Source organism: Lissotriton vulgaris, chromosome 9, assembly GCF_964263255.1.
Source record: "Lissotriton vulgaris chromosome 9, aLisVul1.2, whole genome shotgun sequence".
In the NCBI taxonomy this organism is placed as follows: Eukaryota; Metazoa; Chordata; class Amphibia; order Caudata; family Salamandridae; genus Lissotriton; species Lissotriton vulgaris.
Window position 1 is genome coordinate 179,695,372 of NC_141697.1, and position 17,944 is coordinate 179,713,315.

The 17,944-nt window shown below is 45.6% G+C and overlaps 1 protein-coding gene across 3 annotated transcripts in view; it reads left to right on the top strand.

Annotated features, from left to right (window-relative positions):
• KLHDC1 (kelch domain containing 1) overlaps positions 1 to 17,944 on the top strand; it is a 1,440,569-nt gene that overhangs the window by 756,247 nt on the left and 666,378 nt on the right. For 2 of the 3 annotated variants that reach the window (XM_086936594.1, XM_086936596.1), the window contains exon 6: positions 13,699 to 13,782. The exons of the other annotated variant lie outside the window; for it this stretch is intronic. In XM_086936594.1, coding sequence (XP_086792720.1) covers positions 13,699 to 13,782 — 84 coding nt within the window. The remainder of the gene's footprint in view (positions 1 to 13,698; positions 13,783 to 17,944) is intronic. 3 annotated transcript variants of the gene reach the window in all.

Genomic DNA, 17,944 nt, shown 5'->3' on the forward strand with positions numbered 1-17,944 from the left:
CGCCTGTTCCATCTTGAACAATGCGTTGCCTCAAGTGCTCAGTTATGCCCAGTAGGGTGGACTATATGGTGTGTTCAGCCGTAAAGCCCGATTGGGAGGAGTGCAAACATTTTTGAGCCTCCATAAATGATGTAAGCTGAGCATTAACCAACAATATACAGAGTATTTGGAGGGTCCGAGGGGAAATGGTTTATAGACAGAATAGGTACCTAGTCCCCCAACTTATATAGCGAAAAAACACAGGAGGTACTTTCAGTCTGAGTAAGGGAATGGACCCAAGTGGTGTCCAAAAATGCATACAGACCACACAGTTGATCTTGAAAGAAGACAATATTATGTCATGTTAAAGAGAAAATGAAATGGAGAAGATACAGAGTCTTTGAGACTAGAAAACAGTACCCATCAGCCCACTCAAAAGCGGAGTATCGTCATCTGGGTAGTGGGAGAGAAGGTGTCCTATAGGCTCATCCTCAGCCGAAGTCTAAGGTTGCCTGATCATGGACCCTTTAGGTCGAAACATCCAACCCACAGAAGACAGGATGTGAGCAGACAGGGCAGAAAGAAAAAGTTGCAGTGCAGAAAATAAAGGAAAAGTGCTCCAAGTGTTTAAAAATGCCTAGTTTGATGACATAAGGTAACTTTATTGGGTTTGACCATCAAATTGGCATCATTAAAAGCAGTATGCTGATAGCATGGAAAAAATGTTTTGCTATCTGTCATGAGTGTTACTTGGTCGACATGTTTCAGCCTTTAACGGCTTTCTTCAGGACCATGATAAGCTACCGCAACACATACTTATCGTGAATAACGACCAATGTCCCATGGATTCAAAGGAAAAAGGTGTATCTTCTCCTGTATATATAGTGTGGGAAACAAAAAACAAGACATCATGTTAAGATATATACATAATGTAATACACATATCATGATTATGCTGTCAGAGGCTATTTTCAATCAGCACTCACCCTAAATGCAGGGAGAGAAAACCTCACCTCGCCTGGCGACTGCTCAGGTAAGAAGGAGGCCACGCACTGTAAAAAAGTGCATGAAAAAGAAAGTTAATTTTTCAGGAATGGCTGAATGCACAGAACCCTTACCTTAGGTTCACCTTAGAGTTCAGCAGAACCGAACTTCCTTTTCTTGATTTGACGATTTTTCCACAAGAAGGACATCTGGCTAGCTCTTTATACCGCAAACCTATGGCACGCAACTCACTGCTTAGGTTTGACAGCCATCATCCCCGCTCCCTGAGGGAGAACCTCCCTTTTGGTCAGTTCCTCAGGGTCCGGAGGAACTGTTCCGACACGGCTGATTTTCGCTCAAAAGCTGGAGATCTCTCCAGTAAGTTGAGAGCGCGACGCTACCCGAAATCATTGGTACGTAGAAGCCTGAAGCGCGCCGCCAATAACCATCGTGAGGCCCTACTAGAACCACCAGTGGTAAAACCACCCACCAATCGAATGGTATGTGTCACTACATACAACACCTCTTCGTCTACCATCCAAAAAATCATCAGACAAAGATGGCGCATTCTTAACAGCTCAGGAGAACATATCCCTGTACCTATGTTCTCCTTTAAGAGAGGAGCCAACTTAAGAGATGCTCTTGTACATACAAGACCTCGGGACATTCCAGCTGAATCCACTCCCTCCAGTACAGGGACATCATCCCTGCGGAAACTGCTCAGTGTGTGCCCAAACCAAGAAGACCTTCGAGGTTGACATTGGTACCAACCGCCCTTGGATACTGAGGCACCACACGAATTGTAATAGTGACAAAGTCATTTACCAAATCACTTGTCCATGTGGCCTCAAATATATAGGCATGACAACAAGGAAAATCAAAGTGCGCATCCAAGAGCATAAAAGCACCATTAGACGCAACAAACAGGCCACCCGCCTTACAACACATTTCCTTGAGCAAAAACATCATCCGGATGAACTCACATGGTTGATCTTAGAACAACCCCACATACCCAGCCACATAACCGACATTCCATTGTTCCTCCTCAGGAAAGAGCAAAGGTGGGTTTTCAAACTTCGCACTGACAGCGAAGGTTTAAATGATGATATCCCTTGGATGCAACTATGAGTATCTATTAGGTGGGAAGGTCTGAGTTCCTGCAATTCCCCTTCCTTCCATCCTTTCTTTGGTAGATGTACACACATCCTTTCTTTGAGCAACACTGAATTGAGGCCCTTGCTCAACCTTTTCGAACTGTCTTTTAGGTGTCCCCCCCCCCCCCCCCCCTTCCCCCCTTTTTCTGTGGCAACCCTCAGTACCACTACATTGAGCACACATATCAATAATGGGCCACAGACAAATTTCTGCCACCCACGGGGTGAATGCCCTCCACAGATATGGGTATACATTACATCTAAAACGCAGCTGTACATTTTTCCGCTGCACTTACATATGTGAACTACCTCCACCCTTCGAGGTTGCTCTCTTAGTTATTTTTCCCTTATTTTTCCTTTATTTACTGCTGGATAAACTAGGGTTTAGACATCTCCCCACTATCCATCACGGTTACGCCTGACTGTCTTTAAACTGCTGTAGACAATGAAGATGTGAAACCTTTTGTGGACACATTCCGATGTAGATACTTCGCCCATGATCACAGGATGATGCCCGCTCTTTGGACACATCTGAATGACTCTGTGAGTTATTCATGACCCCTTATCATTATAACTTACACACTTTACTCTCTAGGGGCAATAATACTAATGCATGAGCATTTGTCAGTGGTCTCTTGCCTATTGATAGCCTACGTTTGGGAACACCACGCTAGGCAAGGTTTGCCATGAACTTCAACATGACACTCGTCCCTGCATTTTCGGACGTTTTCCTCGGTATATATATATGATTTTAACAACTTCCGCTGCAGTTGATAACAAATACCGGGTTCAATGCAGTTACAAATGCGCGCCTGCATTTTTACTCGTATCATTCCACACCACGTAACACGCGATGTTTACCCATTGACACACGACCATTGGCTGATCTATTCAACCAATGCTTTCTTTCCTAGTATCGGCTCCTTTCAAGTCCGCCACTCGGCGTGCCCGTTTGATTGGTAGCCAAATAGCATACAAACCATCTGGAAGGCGTCATCCGCGCGCTTCCTGTTTAACTAGCTGACATCGAAGATGATTGGCTCACGCCATGTAACCAATAGCGGGGATTTTGGAGAGAGGCTTCTCCCAGGTCCGCCGCTTTTCTCTAAAAACACTCACACTACGTGAGTTCGTTACCTCCCCCTCGGCTCAGTCTACAGACCCGAGGCAACGACGGAGAGGTAGGGTATTTGGAGCTCTTCACTCGCTCTTTTAGGTTCTCAGGGCCATAGCTAGCTGAGCGCTTTTCCTGGCATTTGTTTAGCGCTAATATGCTGATTTATGCTACAGTCTTTCTAAAGAAACCTTTTTGGTTTATAATGGCCCTTCGTTTTAGATGGGGATTTTGCCAGGCTCTCTCAGTCTCTTAGAGTTGGATTTTACTGGTCTCTCTTAGGGATCCGGTCCTATTTATCTGCCTTAGTGGTTTTGCTTTTTGGAACACGTTTTTCAAGATAAATTAACTTTCTTTTTCATGCACTTTTTTACAGTGCGCGGCCTCCTTCTTACCTGAGCAGTCGCCAGGCGAGGTGAGGTTTTCTCTCCCTGCATTTAGGGTGAGTGCTGATTGAAAATAGCCTCTGACAGCATAATCATGATATGTGTATTACATTATGTATATATCTTAACATGATGTCTTGTTTTTTGTTTCCCACACTATATATACAGGAGAAGATACACCTTTTTCCTTTGAATCCATGGGACATTGGTCGTTATTCACGATAAGTATGTGTTGCGGTAGCTTATCATGGTCCTGAAGAAAGCCGTTAAAGGCTGAAACATGTCGACCAAGTAACACTCATGACAGATAGCAAAACATTTTTTCCATGCTATCAGCATACTGCTTTTAATGATGCCAATTTGATGGTCAAACCCAATAAAGTTACCTTATGTCATCAAACTAGGCATTTTTAAACACTTGGAGCACTTTTCCTTTATTTTCTGCACTGCAACTTTTTCTTTCTGCCCTGTCTGCTCACATCCTGTCTTCTGTGGGTTGGATGTTTCGACCTAAAGGGTCCATGATCAGGCAACCTTAGACTTCGGCTGAGGATGAGCCTATAGGACACCTTCTCTCCCACTACCCAGATGACGATACTCCGCTTTTGAGTGGGCTGATGGGTACTGTTTTCTAGTCTCAAAGACTCTGTATCTTCTCCATTTCATTTTCTCTTTAACATGACATAATATTGTCTTCTTTCAAGATCAACTGTGTGGTCTGTATGCATTTTTGGACACCACTTGGGTCCATTCCCTTACTCAGACTGAAAGTACCTCCTGTGTTTTTTCGTAAGCTGAGCATTAACATGTTTCTCTAATATTTTGGAGAAGATAGGTAGCAAACAAATACAACGAAAATTCAACAGATTGTTCGGATCCAATTTAGCTTTTTTCAAAAGTGGGACAACCATTGTGTGTTTCCACCTCAAAGGGACATATCCCTCACGTTAGGAGGAATTGAGAATATCCATTATCGTTAATAAACAACTGGTGCTCAGTAAAACAAGCTTGCTTAGGCGGTAAAGGATCCAGTGGGGATAGACTGTAATATGGTCTTAAAGAGCGCCATATCTAAAAGAGACCATGTACCTATTGTAGAAGTGAATGCAAGATTAGACAGAATATCATTATTATCAGCTAGTATGGGGTTACAAATGTCAGCATCTACAGCTTCTGCTTTATGTTCTCCAATTGGGCAATCACTCACCAGTTGGTCATGGATATTATTCTCTTTGAGGGTGAAGAAGTGAGCTAGATCCTCACATTGACTCTAGGAGAGGGGATGTGTAGGTGGTAAGTTACTCAAATTGTAACATTCCTGCACCACCTTAAGAAGTGTCTTCGGACTGTTTTGGGTACCTAAGATGTTATCAGAGTAAAACGCTGCACAAGCCAATTTGCAGAGCTCATGATATTTTTTTGGCCAACTTTGTAATTTGTCTTAGCCTCCTCAGTATAAGCATTTCTCCAGAGTCTTTCCAAGACACAGTTTTTTTCCCTGTATGAGCATGTTATTGAACCAGGGACCTGGCGGGTAACACCGACCAAAGTGGTTATCTGTGTCCAGTAGCTTTTTCTCCATGGTCTAAATAAGCCATGCACCAGGTCCTGAGCCATGTCAGCCGCTTGTTTTAAAATAAGCAGAGCGCTATTAAGACTCTCATTTGGGACAGAAGCATTCAATTTTGACCAATTTCTGGATTTAGAAGAGAAAAGGGGTTGTGTTGTTGCGGGGATACTGCACATACACAGAACTATGCACAGTAAAACAGGACCTCAGTGAATAGGTGGTGTACTGACCTACCACATCCGTACCCAAAATCCCTTAGCGACTAGCTATAGTGTCTCATTCGTTCTCCATCGACAGCAAAGCTACCAATGATTAGACAACCCAGAACACGTAACTTTATCGCTGGAGCCAGACGCTCTTTCGTTTAGCCACTCATACTTGAACGCAATGCGAGTAATCAGAGACGCAGTATAGTTTAAAATGTTTATTTCAACTAACGCGCTCTATCGTGCAGTATACAGGCCAATACTAGCATCAGAATGCATAAACACAATATAGTTAGCATTGTTACAATTCCATAGAATACAAATGGGGAGGTCATGTTATAGAAAAAAATGGAAAAGGACAGAACGACCTAACCACCCTCCATGTGACAAGAAATAGTTTACTTTAAAACAGAAGATCTCTGGTCTTTGTCAGCAGACCCCCATACCTTACGGCCTAGATGCAATGTTCACATTGCAGGACAAACACAGGTCTTCTCTCTGGAAAGGCGTCTCTCTATGTGTGTAAAAACAGCTTGTGTTTGCAATATAAAAGTACACGATTTCCAGAGGTGCAGCTGTGTGAAGCATGTTATATCTAGGTGCGAGGGAAAGATCAGAACAGAATAACAAGGGGCATTGTTTTTTAACCTTGAACATCATGTGCGACCTCAGAGCACAGCAAAGAACCTGCAAAGTAGACAGTTCTCATGTGTAAAAGGGGCACAAATGAGTATTGCAAAATAGACGGTTGCAGTGTCGTGCGCAAAAACAGATTCATGGTAGCGAAGCTCATGCCAATTTAGTAATTGTCCACAATGGATCTATAAGCCTTACTACATTGTTAAAGGGCAGTGTGACATACTAACCTTAAATGGTACTGTAAAATGGTCAGACCGCTGTAATGGGATGAGAGGATCTGTAACCACTCTGTTATTTTGGAAAAGACAGGATCTAAACGATGGCAAGCTGTATGAGTAGGTGCAGAGTTACACAGTCCAAGACTGAGGACACCCAAATCCTCTATAAAGGAGGCACTCTGGCTGAGTGGACTAGAGAACTGGCCTAGCCTACAGGACTGCATGTCAACCAAGAACAATCTACTTCCCAGCTGCAGGCTCTTTATGTTATAGAAGCAATTGTGGATACCATAAAAGCAAACGTCTCTCCTTCGGAGGAGTTATTAATACTTCTGAAATGTAACACTCTGTTGAAAACCACCCATCCGACAGCGGGGCAGGTATTGTCTCTAATGGGTCCAAGGCGTCCTGCACCTTTCTGTTCCAAATGCCCGCTTCCATATGAGATCACTACAGGAATGTTCAGAAGATCAGTGGTGTCATTTTTCAAACAATTGGCAGGACAAGAGCACCCTTTCCCTCGAAGATGCTCAGTCTCTCAAACAATGATGTCAACTGTAGAAGTGAGTTTTTTTCAGGAAGTTCCAACACAATAGTAGTGATCGATGCCCCCTTAGAGGTTGGGGTGCACACATAGATCATCTTCAAAATCAGAGAAGATGGTCTGTGAAAGAAATGAGATACGACAACAATCTGCTGGAGCTAAGAGCTGTGTACTTGGCTCTGAAATCTTTCCTTCCATCCTTCAGGTTAACTCACTCCTTGTTCAGGCGTCCAAAACAACTACTATGTACTATTTGAACAAAGAAGGATTGACTAGTCTAGAGTCTTGATGCTGGAAACCCAATCAATCTCGTATTTGCTGCTAGCGAGAGACTTGAAGATCACAGGAGTCCATCTACTGGGATCCAGACATTTAAACGGATTCCCCAAGAAGCTCAATTCACTTAAACCACTAGTGTATCCTCAACGATTCCATCACTCATGGCGTCTTCTGTAATTGGGGTTTCCGGCACATGGATCGCTTCTCCACGGATAAAAAATGCCTAGACTTCGCCTAGAGTTTCTTCCAACCAGGGACAAAGAAGAATGCCCTGTGGCTAGACTGGTGTGACAGATTTTCTTTATGTCTTTTTCTCTTAATACCCTTGATTCCAGTATCAATCATCGAGCTGTCTTATGCGAAAGCCAGAATAATTTTTATAGCTCCGGATAGACCTTTTCAGTGGTAGGTACAGGCAATCTGTACATGTCATAGAAATGACATAGGAGGCTGCCATGCAGAGCAGACCTTCTCCTCCTCAAGTCTGGAGGTCAGATTCTACATCCCACACTACCATCCATGAGTTTGAAAGCCTGGCTCCTAAACTTCTCCAATATGGTAATTTGAGCCGTCCACAGGATTGTATGGACATTCTAGGAGAGGTTAAGCATTCATTTACATTAGCTTCCTATTCCTTCAAATGGCAGAGTATTTATCTGACAACAACTTTGATCTGACCACCTGCCATGAAGGAGCTTTGCTACCATTGTTGCTGCATTTGGCCATGTCTGGTTTAAACTTCTCTTTTATTAAAGTTCACTTGGCAGCTATTACTGATAATTGGAAAATGTGGTCCATGAACCTCTCTTTAAGATCCCTCTAGTTAAGGACTTTCTAGAATTCATTAAAATGTTTCCCCCAATACGTACACCATTGCCTCCCTGGGAATTGAATATGGTACTGTCACTTCTTATTGATTCATCATTTGAACCAATCCACAAAGTCTCCTACAACACCTTTCCTGGAAATCTGTGTTCCATGTCGCTATTATATCATTGCAAAGGTTTCGCTAGATACAGATTTTATGTACCCATGACCCATACACTGTATATCATATCTACAGAATAGCTTATCCAAAATGTTTACCTGAGGTAGTTTCAGATTTTCATATAAACCAGATACTTACCTTTACGAATGTACTTTCAGAACCCTTCTACTTCAGCATACAGATCTTTCCACACATTGGCTGTGCAAATAATTCTAAAATTCTACCTTGACAAAACTAAAGAAATGCATAAATGCAAACAATTGTTTATAAATTATGACCCTTTATGCACAGGGTTGGCCAAGTCCAAGCAGTCTCTGCCCATAGGGATAGTTTCCTGCATTCTGCTAGGCTGTCAGAGCAAATAAAACCTTAACTGGTAAACCAACAACTCACTCCACCAGAGGTTAATCTGCTAATTCTGCTTTAATATGAAACATTGCTGTTCCTAAAATTTGCAAGGTAGCCACATGGACATCTGTTCACAGTCTTTATAAGACATTATTATCTTGATTCAGATTCTATGACAGATGACCAAGAGGCCAAGACTCTATGAGCAATCTCTTTGCCTAATTACCTCTGTATATCATCTTTCTACTCTTCCACCACTTCTTTAGGGTATGGGTTTGCTTCACTGTTCAATGCTTATGATTTTCAGTGGACATACCCAGAAGGAGAAGGACAGGTTTATTTCCAGTAATCCTAGTTTTCCATTGAAATCATAAGCTATGCTCCTCCTACAAGGTGGAGGGGAAAAATATAGTAAACTCTTTAGATAAGTATCCTTTGACTTCGACCCTTGACCCTGGTTACAGGCAGGTCGCTTTCCTCGCCGCACAGCTCCACCTGAGTGCGCCCGTTTTTCGCCCCGTTGCTGCCGCGAGTTTGCACTATCCCTCTACCTCTGATCCACCCCTTATGCCGCTTTCTCACTATTTTCACCTGCTGCACTTCTTCGCTTTTTTAACCCTATTACTCTATCACTATCCTACTTTCACTGTATTCTCTCTACTTTCTCACTGCTCCCTCTGGGACACTCCCTGATACGATTTTGGCATCTTGCCACTTCCCTTCCCGCCGCTGCGTCCCCTGCGGCCTGCACCCCTCGCTGGCCCATTCGTTCCCGCTCCCACCTCCCAGCTGCTCCTCCCTCCCCTTCTTATTGCGGCCGGTGCGCAGTCGCGTCTCTTGAGCGCATAAGGCAAGCTTGTCCGCACTTGGACTGCGCCCAGCGCCTGACCTCCTGACCCCGCAAGAGCCACGACACCCAACGCCACTACTACGCCAACTTCCTCCATGCACTCAACCCATGCCGAACAAACAACTGCTTCTAGGCCACCCCGAAGCTCACCCATGGACCTTTCACCTGCCGAAACTGTAGCTTCACCAGCCATCGAAGATCTGCACGTTCTGCTCCTCCCACCAGGGCAGACCACAACCACCTCAGAATCCTACTACTCAACACCCGCTCAGTCCACAAACACTATCTCGAACTCTGGGACCTTCTCGACTCATCCTCCCTGGACGTCGCATTCCTGACGGAGACCTGGCTGAACCCTTCATCGGCGCCTGACATTGCCATAACCATACCGGATGGCTACAAGATCACCCGCAGGGACCCCACCAACAAACCAGGCGGAGGAATCGCCATCGACCACAAGAATACCCTCAGAATCTCGACCAGCACAGAAGACACTCTCAGCACCGCCGAACACCTGCACTTCCAGATCCACACTGAACCCAACACCACCCTCGCGGATCCCTTGATGCAAGGCCAAACTGAAGGGTTTCCCTCAGAACTTGCTGTGATGCAGCTACTGTCGTCAGGAACCAGGCAGGGCCACAAACCACAAGGCTTCATTGGCTCTGCAGCGAGCACCACACAATGCCATTTTACTTTGATTTCAGAGCGTTCAACAGGTGCTGGTCCTGATAGTTCACGGTGTTTCTCCCCATGCTGACCCTTGCAAACTGGGGCATCAGGGAGTGCTCAATACGCGCTACAATGTAAAGTAAGGAGCAAAAGACCATGACTTCTCACAGTGCTGCCTTACTAACTGGGGAAAGAGTCCCATGGTGGAGGTGTTTGTACACAATCTTTTATGGCTCTGAGATTGCATAAACAGGGTGGAAAGCCAACAAGCCTTGGAGAGCACAAAGAGAGCAGCAGACAGACAGGCAAGCACAAAGGTCCAGTTGCAAAGTGGCAGTCCAGTAGGCCAGCACTACAAAGCAGGTAGCACAAATGGTGGTTCCTCCTAGCAGCACAGCAGACCTCTGACAATGTGCAGATTGTAGATCCAGCAGCATCTGGTTACAAGTCGCATGCAGTGCCTAAAAACATGGTCTCATAGCCCCAGTAGTTATACTAAAAAATGTCTTTGATGAAAGGATTACATCAAAGGAACCTTTAGAACTTAGTAACAGTCTCTTTCAACCCAGCCCTGGGTCCAGACAATGAGTAGGGGGTAATTCAGCCCTTTGTGTGAGGGCAGGACACAACCAATACAAAGTAAAGCGTGAATCACCTCTCCCTCTCCCAGCCCAGGAAGACTGTCAGTATGCAGATGCATCCTGTGTCACACACAGCCCTTCCTGTCCGGTGGCTGTCTAGAAAGTATGCATAAAGTGTAGTTGTCACTCAGCCCAGACGTGTACTAGAGTCAGGCTGAAAAGCACAGAGAAATGCCCACTTTCTAAAAGTGCCATTTCTAAAATAGTAATGTAAAATCCAACTACACCAGTAAGCAGGATTTTTCACCACTATTCTAAACATACCAAACATGGCAACGCCACTCCTTTCTGATCAGGATTTACGACTTAAAAGTATATAAGGGAATTGCCAATGCTAGCCTGTGAGAGGAGTAGGCATCACAGAAATGAAAACCAAATTAGACTCTTTGTCACTACCAGGACATCCAAAACAAAGTTACATGTACTACCTTTTACTTACACAGCACCCGGCCCATAGGGCTACCTAGGGCCTTCCTTGGAGGTAACTTATGTGTAATAGAAGGGGAGTTTAAGGCTTGGCAAGTAGTTTTAAATGCCAATTTGAAGAGGTAGTTCACTCCGCACACAGGCCCTGTGGTGGCAGGCATGAGACAGGCTTGAAAGGCTACTTCTGTACGTGGCACAGTCAGTGCTGTAGGCCCACTAGTAGCATTTAATTTACAGGCCCTGGATATATTGTATACCAATTTACCAGTGACTTATTAGTAAATGAGATAGGCCAAACGGGTATATACTAATCATACCAGGTTTAGAGGAGAGATCACACCCACTTTAGTACTGATTAGTAGTGGTAAATTACCCAGAGTCCTAAATCCACCAAAAAAACCATAAGAAAAATAGGCTGTGGAAGGCAACAAGTTTGGGAATAACCTTGGAAAAGGGCCATGTCCAACAGTATGACTTTCTAGAATTCTGGAAGGGTATGTGCAGTGGAAACTGTCTCACTGTCCCATTCCCTCATTACTGTAAAACAACATCCTTGTCTGTCTCTGTGTTCAATGTTGTAAGTGGTGTTGGTTTGTGTACCAGTAGTCCCACTTCTCCACATCCACTAGTAAACCTAGCATGTACCAGGAGTTTGTATTTGCCCTTTGTGAGGGAGTAGCATGTTTTACCCATTAGGTGGGATTCTTGTATGATGGTGATCTTTGTATTATATATTAGTGGTGTTTTGAGGGTGATTCCCCTTTTAATCTTGATAACATCCAAATAATTTAAGAGATTATCTTAAGAGAGCTAGTTATTTTCGTTATCTACTTCGCATGTCTTTTGTGTGAAGTTGCATCGGTTCTCTGGTCCCTACGTTTGCATTGGTTCTCTGGTCCCTATGTCTAAGTTTGTCTGTCACATTCCAACAGAATGTTTCTGTCCAATAAATAATTCAGCTGCTAACTTTCAGTTTCAGCTATTGATGACACGTGTGTCCACACAATTTTCCCTAAATCCCTTATCCCCATCCGCCCCTAATCCCACAGTTTGTTCTGGTGTGAAAAATGTTAACTGCCCATATGCCCAGATACCCACTGTCACATGTTGGACATGTTATACCAATGAATATCTTATACTTTGAGCTGATTTTCCATTGATCCCACTCTGATTCACAATAGGTTGCTAGCTCTCCCACATTTGACCCGCCTGTTCAGCTGTCTTTCGTTGAGAAGAAGGCCTCTGCCTATTGGGAGGATTATCTCCCAGTCTTGGTTTTGGTGGTTTTCCAGTCCCTTCCCTGTGCCTGCGCTGCCCTGGTGCCCTTTCAGGGGTTTGTTCTCCATCCAACCTGTCCCATAATTCTTCCAGGGTTACAAAGATCCAGGATTTTCCTTCAGTAGTCATCCTGAGAAGTGCGGGGGTCTTTATCATATACTTGTTCCGAAAGTTTTCTCTTCACTGCTTCAAAAGTCTGTCTCTATTTTTGCACCATTTTCGTTACGCCTGGTACCACCAGTAAATTATTTTTTTGTAACTGTATTGTGCCCTAGTGCCTCGACCTCTTGAAGGATTAAGTCTCTATCTTTGATTGTCTATGATTGCTTGAAGGGAGGCTCCTGGTGGGAGTCTTGGTATTGATCTGCCCTGAGTGCTCATTCCACAGGATTATTTGACCCAGAGGAATCCTATAAGGTGTTTCATCCCACAGGGAAGTAAGAGGAGAGTTTGTGGGGTATCAGAGTGTCTGTGATCCAGTACTCCACAAATATGTCCAGCCTTCTGCCCTATCTGATATTCCTACAATATAGATATTTCTACGCCTGAACTTTCCCTCTGGCTCCTCCACTCTTACTGTTTTTGCTTTCAACAAATCAATGCTGACACCTGTACAGAATCTTGGATACCCGGGTTGACGGGACAGAAAATCATTGCAATTATATTGAGGGATAAGATATGGAAAGATAAGTGCAAGAGGGAGGAAAGGATTTACTATTCTTAACTCCACATCTATGTATCTTTAGGATATGTTTCACCTAGGTGTGCACATATGGGTATAGTATAGAAACGTTACTTTCGATAGTTTATTTCTCTGTTTTGGCAATAATCTGTCCTGTCAATCTTCAGGAATCAATATTCCCAGCCAATACCTTCTTACACTGGCCTACGTCTGCCATCTTAGCTCCTCCCCCTACTACTTTTCTGCTAACCATGGTGTACTGCTGTGTCTGGTCTCTGCATTACCATTTTTTAGGAACCTGAAGAAGATTGAGTAAGCAGTAGGATTAAAGGAATCGTTAAGTTGACTGGTATGTTTTGTTTGATCCAAAAGGTGCTTTATAAAAAAAGTTGTTCCATTGCAGAATGAAGAAAGCAAGTTTTGGTAGTGAATAGCTCACAATTAGAAAGCTAATAATAAAGTGTTAAGTTTTCTCCATACAAATGTCCAATAGGTGCATACATATTCCTATCTTGTCTAGGAATAAGCTTTATGTAAATTGCTAACAGCTTGGGTGAGCCTATTGGTTTAGATTGAACATATAAAAAGGACAGTATCAAAATGTAAAAAGCAATGCTAGTGGTTTGCTTTCAGATACATACTGTCGCCAGACATCTGACTAAAAAATGTGTTAGGGGCCAGTTGCTTACAAAATGCAAACATTATAAGTAATAAAATATGTTATTGCGTCTATTATTTTAGGAAGAACATGTATTTTGGGGTTGGAATAATGATGTCCATGTTTTTGATACGAACACACAAACTTGGTTTCAGCCACCAATAAAAGTAAGTTTATTAAGACCTATTTAGTTCTCTTATTTATTATAATTATTGATTGTTATTGTAAATGTCGCTTAAATTCTTACCCTTGGAAACATATTTGTATCTATTGTATTGTTATGAAAGATCCTCCGTAGCATTCCGATTCATGTTTCAATTAATCTACTCTTTTTGTATTCACTTTGGGGAGCCTAAATCTTGCATGGTACGAATCACTTGGCCTTCAAATAATTTATTCCATGCTTTTGGCAGACTGGGTTGTATACTTAATATTGATTCCTGAATAGTTATTAGCTTACATCATAATTATTGCAAGGGCATTTATTGTTTGGGGGTATATGAAGAAGCTAAACTATGTAGGGGGTGTTCTCGCTGGTCTTCCTTTTCAGTTTTGTTGAGAAGCCCTGTTGCCCAGTTGGGCAGGACGTAAACTGCTGAGAAAGGTATTACATTTTACAGGCTCTTGTTTGGGCTTGTTCTTCATCTAGTATGTTATCTCAATTTTGAGCACATCTACATTAGCTGTCAGCAGTACCACCTCTTTTCCTCCTGTTTATACACATAGTATTTAGAAGTCACAATGAGGCACATGCATCAAGCAAAAAAAGCCTCGCAGGGGGCGTGGCTACGCGGCCGTGCGAGATGGCCGCAGCCTGAAAGAGCTCTTTCCGACCCGCGACTGTAAATTGTCTCGCAGCCTGCAGACCCGGACTCGAGCCCTCCACGCAGCAGACATCCTTGCGGGGGCTGTGGAGTGACTTTCCGGCGCGGCGGACGCCGTTGCATCGGTGATCGGGCAATCGGCAAAGGGGACGCTTAAAAAGCGCAAGATGGCGGCTCCGATGCGCTGAAGACAGAGCGATTCTGTTCCTTCTCAGACGGCCTTCGGACGACTTTGCCTCCCTCCGCCGGGTGGGGGGGGAGAGGGGCTTGGCCCTGGGCGGCGTTGCAGGAGCCCGGTGGCAGAGGTGGAGGGACGGCAACCTGCCTGAATTTAGCGGAGGTAATGGTGGCGGGTTCCCGGACCCGGGAGCAACTTTAGGCCCCGGCTTTGAGGACTACCTTTGGGCAATTGTGGAGGCGGTGAGGCGGCGCCGCTGCAGCGGAGGAAAACGGCAGACTGAGACGCACTGACCCGCTGTGCACTACGGGGCGCGCGGAGGAGCCAGCGAGGCCCGGGGCCCTCTATTGAATGCTGGGAGTGCTTCCTCCGCGGGGGGCTTGGAAGACGACGCCCAGGGAGAGTCTTGGGCTCACTGTCACAGTGTAGGATCTCTGGGGGCCCGCCGGGCGGCAGTAAGGACTCCTGTGGCGCCCTTGCCCCTCCCGCTTTGATCAAGTGGCTCCCGGCGGTCTGTCGCACCGAGGATTGTGTGGGCCTCCCCATCCTCTTACAAGGGGCCCATCGACGAACTGTTAGTGTGGGACAGGCCGCATATCGAGTGCACAGCTCCAGGGGGGGTGCCAAAGCGCGGCCACTTTTTCCGCGTCAGCCTTATCGGATGGTCCTTTGCTAAGGGAAAGAAATGGCGTCAGGAGGCAGGAGTTCCAAAAACAGCGCCCATGCGAAGCTGTCCAAGTATGCGTGGCAGCAGGGTGGAGACAAAACCGACTCGCCCCGGACTGAAAAAGATAGCGGGAAAGGATCATCTCCCCAACCAAAGGAACCCACGCTCCATGACGTCCTGGCTGCCATAGGGGCAATGCGCACATCTATGGACTCCGTTACGACAGAAGTTTCACTACTCCGGGCCGATTTTAAACAGACTAACGTGAAAGTGCGAGAACTCAAAGGGGTGACGGCGGCACTTCAGGAGGATACCTCTGAGCTCCAGCGGCAGATGTAGGACATGGAAAAACAACAAGCTCGCATGGCGCAACAGCTCGACAACCATGAAGGGAGGGCCAGTCGCAACAATTTCAGGATTCTTGGGGTTCCGGAGAAAACGGAGGGGCCTGTGGCCGACCTTTATGTAGAGGAGCTAATCACGAAACATCTGAAGCCCAAGACACTGTCTGCATATTTCTCCATAGAACGAGCCCACAGAGTACCGGGTGGGAAGCCTACGGTCGGGGTCCCTCCCAGGCCAATTATCGCCAGAGTTTTTAACCTTCGCGAAAAGACAATATTCTACAAACTGCCAGAATGGGCCCCCCACTTAAGATCGACAACTATGAGGTCTCTTCCTTTCCAAATTTCACGGCTCGGGTCCAGGCGCAGATACGCAGCTTCCAGGCGGTGAAACAAGAACTGCGAGGTAGAGAAATCAAGTATGCGATGCTGTTTCCAGCGAAACTTAGAGTTGAAAAGGACGGTAAATCTTGGTTTTTCGACTCACCGGAGGCAACTTGGGACTGTCTGGATGACTGGACTAAAGTCGGAGGCAGATCTGGTGGACGCCCCGGCGCACCAGAGCGAGGACCTGGAGATACATCGGAAAGGACAGCTGTGAGAGATGATGTGGGGACAAACGGCCTCTCGGAACAGGAGTGAGAGGTGTGAGAAGTTGGCCTGATATATGATGCTCACTAATTCTAGTGATCACCTTGTATAAGTCCAAACAACCCTTATGATGTTTGGTTGTAAGTCAACCTTATAGACCAGCTCTCCTAATGGTAGCATGGACAAAGCAGTCTTAGGTTAAACTCTTTTGGCATGTGAAGCCAGCTGTTTTACCACATATAACCCCTTGAATACCAAATGAAAGGACACCACACAGGTAGTTATGAGAATAAACAAGATATTTATTAACTAACAAACACCTCTGAACTCTTTATGAGATCAGAGGGCTAAGCACATGACAAGACTCTTAAGAAAAATACGTTAAGTTGCACAAGTTACAATGTTGCCCTAGGGGTGCAACAAACCATATACTAAACAAGTGGTATAAGGAAGTCTATAGAAGGAATGGAGCTGTCCAGAGGCTGTAGGATCGCTGGGACTACACTACCCTAACTTAAGGTAAGTAATAGGAGGCCCACGGAGCGCGTGTGCAGAGTGTGAACTCACACGCAAGATGCGTAACAACGTCTATGGACAGTACAGTTCAAGAAAAAGGTGAGTACGGACAATCCTGACTAGTTAGGACTAAAACGACTGTGAAACTGGACACTAGGAGAGTCAATCTACCCTTGAGCACCGAAATGCTCTTGTTACCTCACCCACGGGCTGCGGGTGCATAAGTGCGAAGTCGTGTTGGGTTTCTGCGTTGAAGTCTATGGAGCCTGAAAGAAAAGATGCTGCAGGCGACCAGGAGGAGTCAAGGGTGGATCAGGAATGCTGAAGACCTGAAAGCAGAGGGGACAATGTTCAAAGTCACTAGCCAGTGACTAGAGTGGAACCAAGAAGGAACCTGATGCTGTTGTCGCGATCAGGTGAATAGTGGACGCTTGACTCGGCAGCCACGTGGACCAGGAGGTGTCTTCGACGACCAGGATGGAGGCACGAGCTGTCCCAAGCAGGCTCTCGCTGTCGGCGGTGTTGGTTCCGGATTTGGCGTCAACAGGCCTTGGCAAAGGCAACCTACGCGGTGAGTGGAAAAGGCGTCTGGTGCGGACCAGGAGGGTCCGGGGTGCTTCTCCTTTGCAGGGAAGCAAGGGCCAGCCTGGAGCAACCAGACCAGCGGTGTTGATTTCGTGGATCGTCGTCTAGGAGGCCACTAGCCAGCCGGCAAGTGACCAGACAACGCGTCAAGCAGCAAACAGGCAGAAGGGCCCCACGCAGATCTCGTGGATGCTGGAGGGCTGGTCTTCGGTGCAGGAGCTGCTCGGGGCTGGGGCTTCTCAATCCGAAAGCACTTCGTCGAGGTTACCTCAGAAGTCGTGATGGAAGCGAAGTGCAGTTTCTCCAAGATGGCCAGTCCGACGTGTCTCGTCGCACCCACGGATCTCAGCTGTGCTGCAGATGTGAGTTGAGGTCGGAGAGGTCTGGGAATCCGGGTCTCGTCGGGCTCTGAAGTGTAGATCCTCGAGGGAAGACAATAAAGTGAAGCCGCTGGACGCTTGATGGTGCCTGCTTGTGGACACAAGGGAGATTTCTTCAGTCTTCTGTAGCAGAAAGTCGAAGTCCAGAGTTTCTTCTTGTAGAGTTTCAAGTCAGAATTAATCTGATTTGGAATGGGACCAGCTCCTACCTTTATCCTGCTAAAGAGGGCTGCACTATCACTGG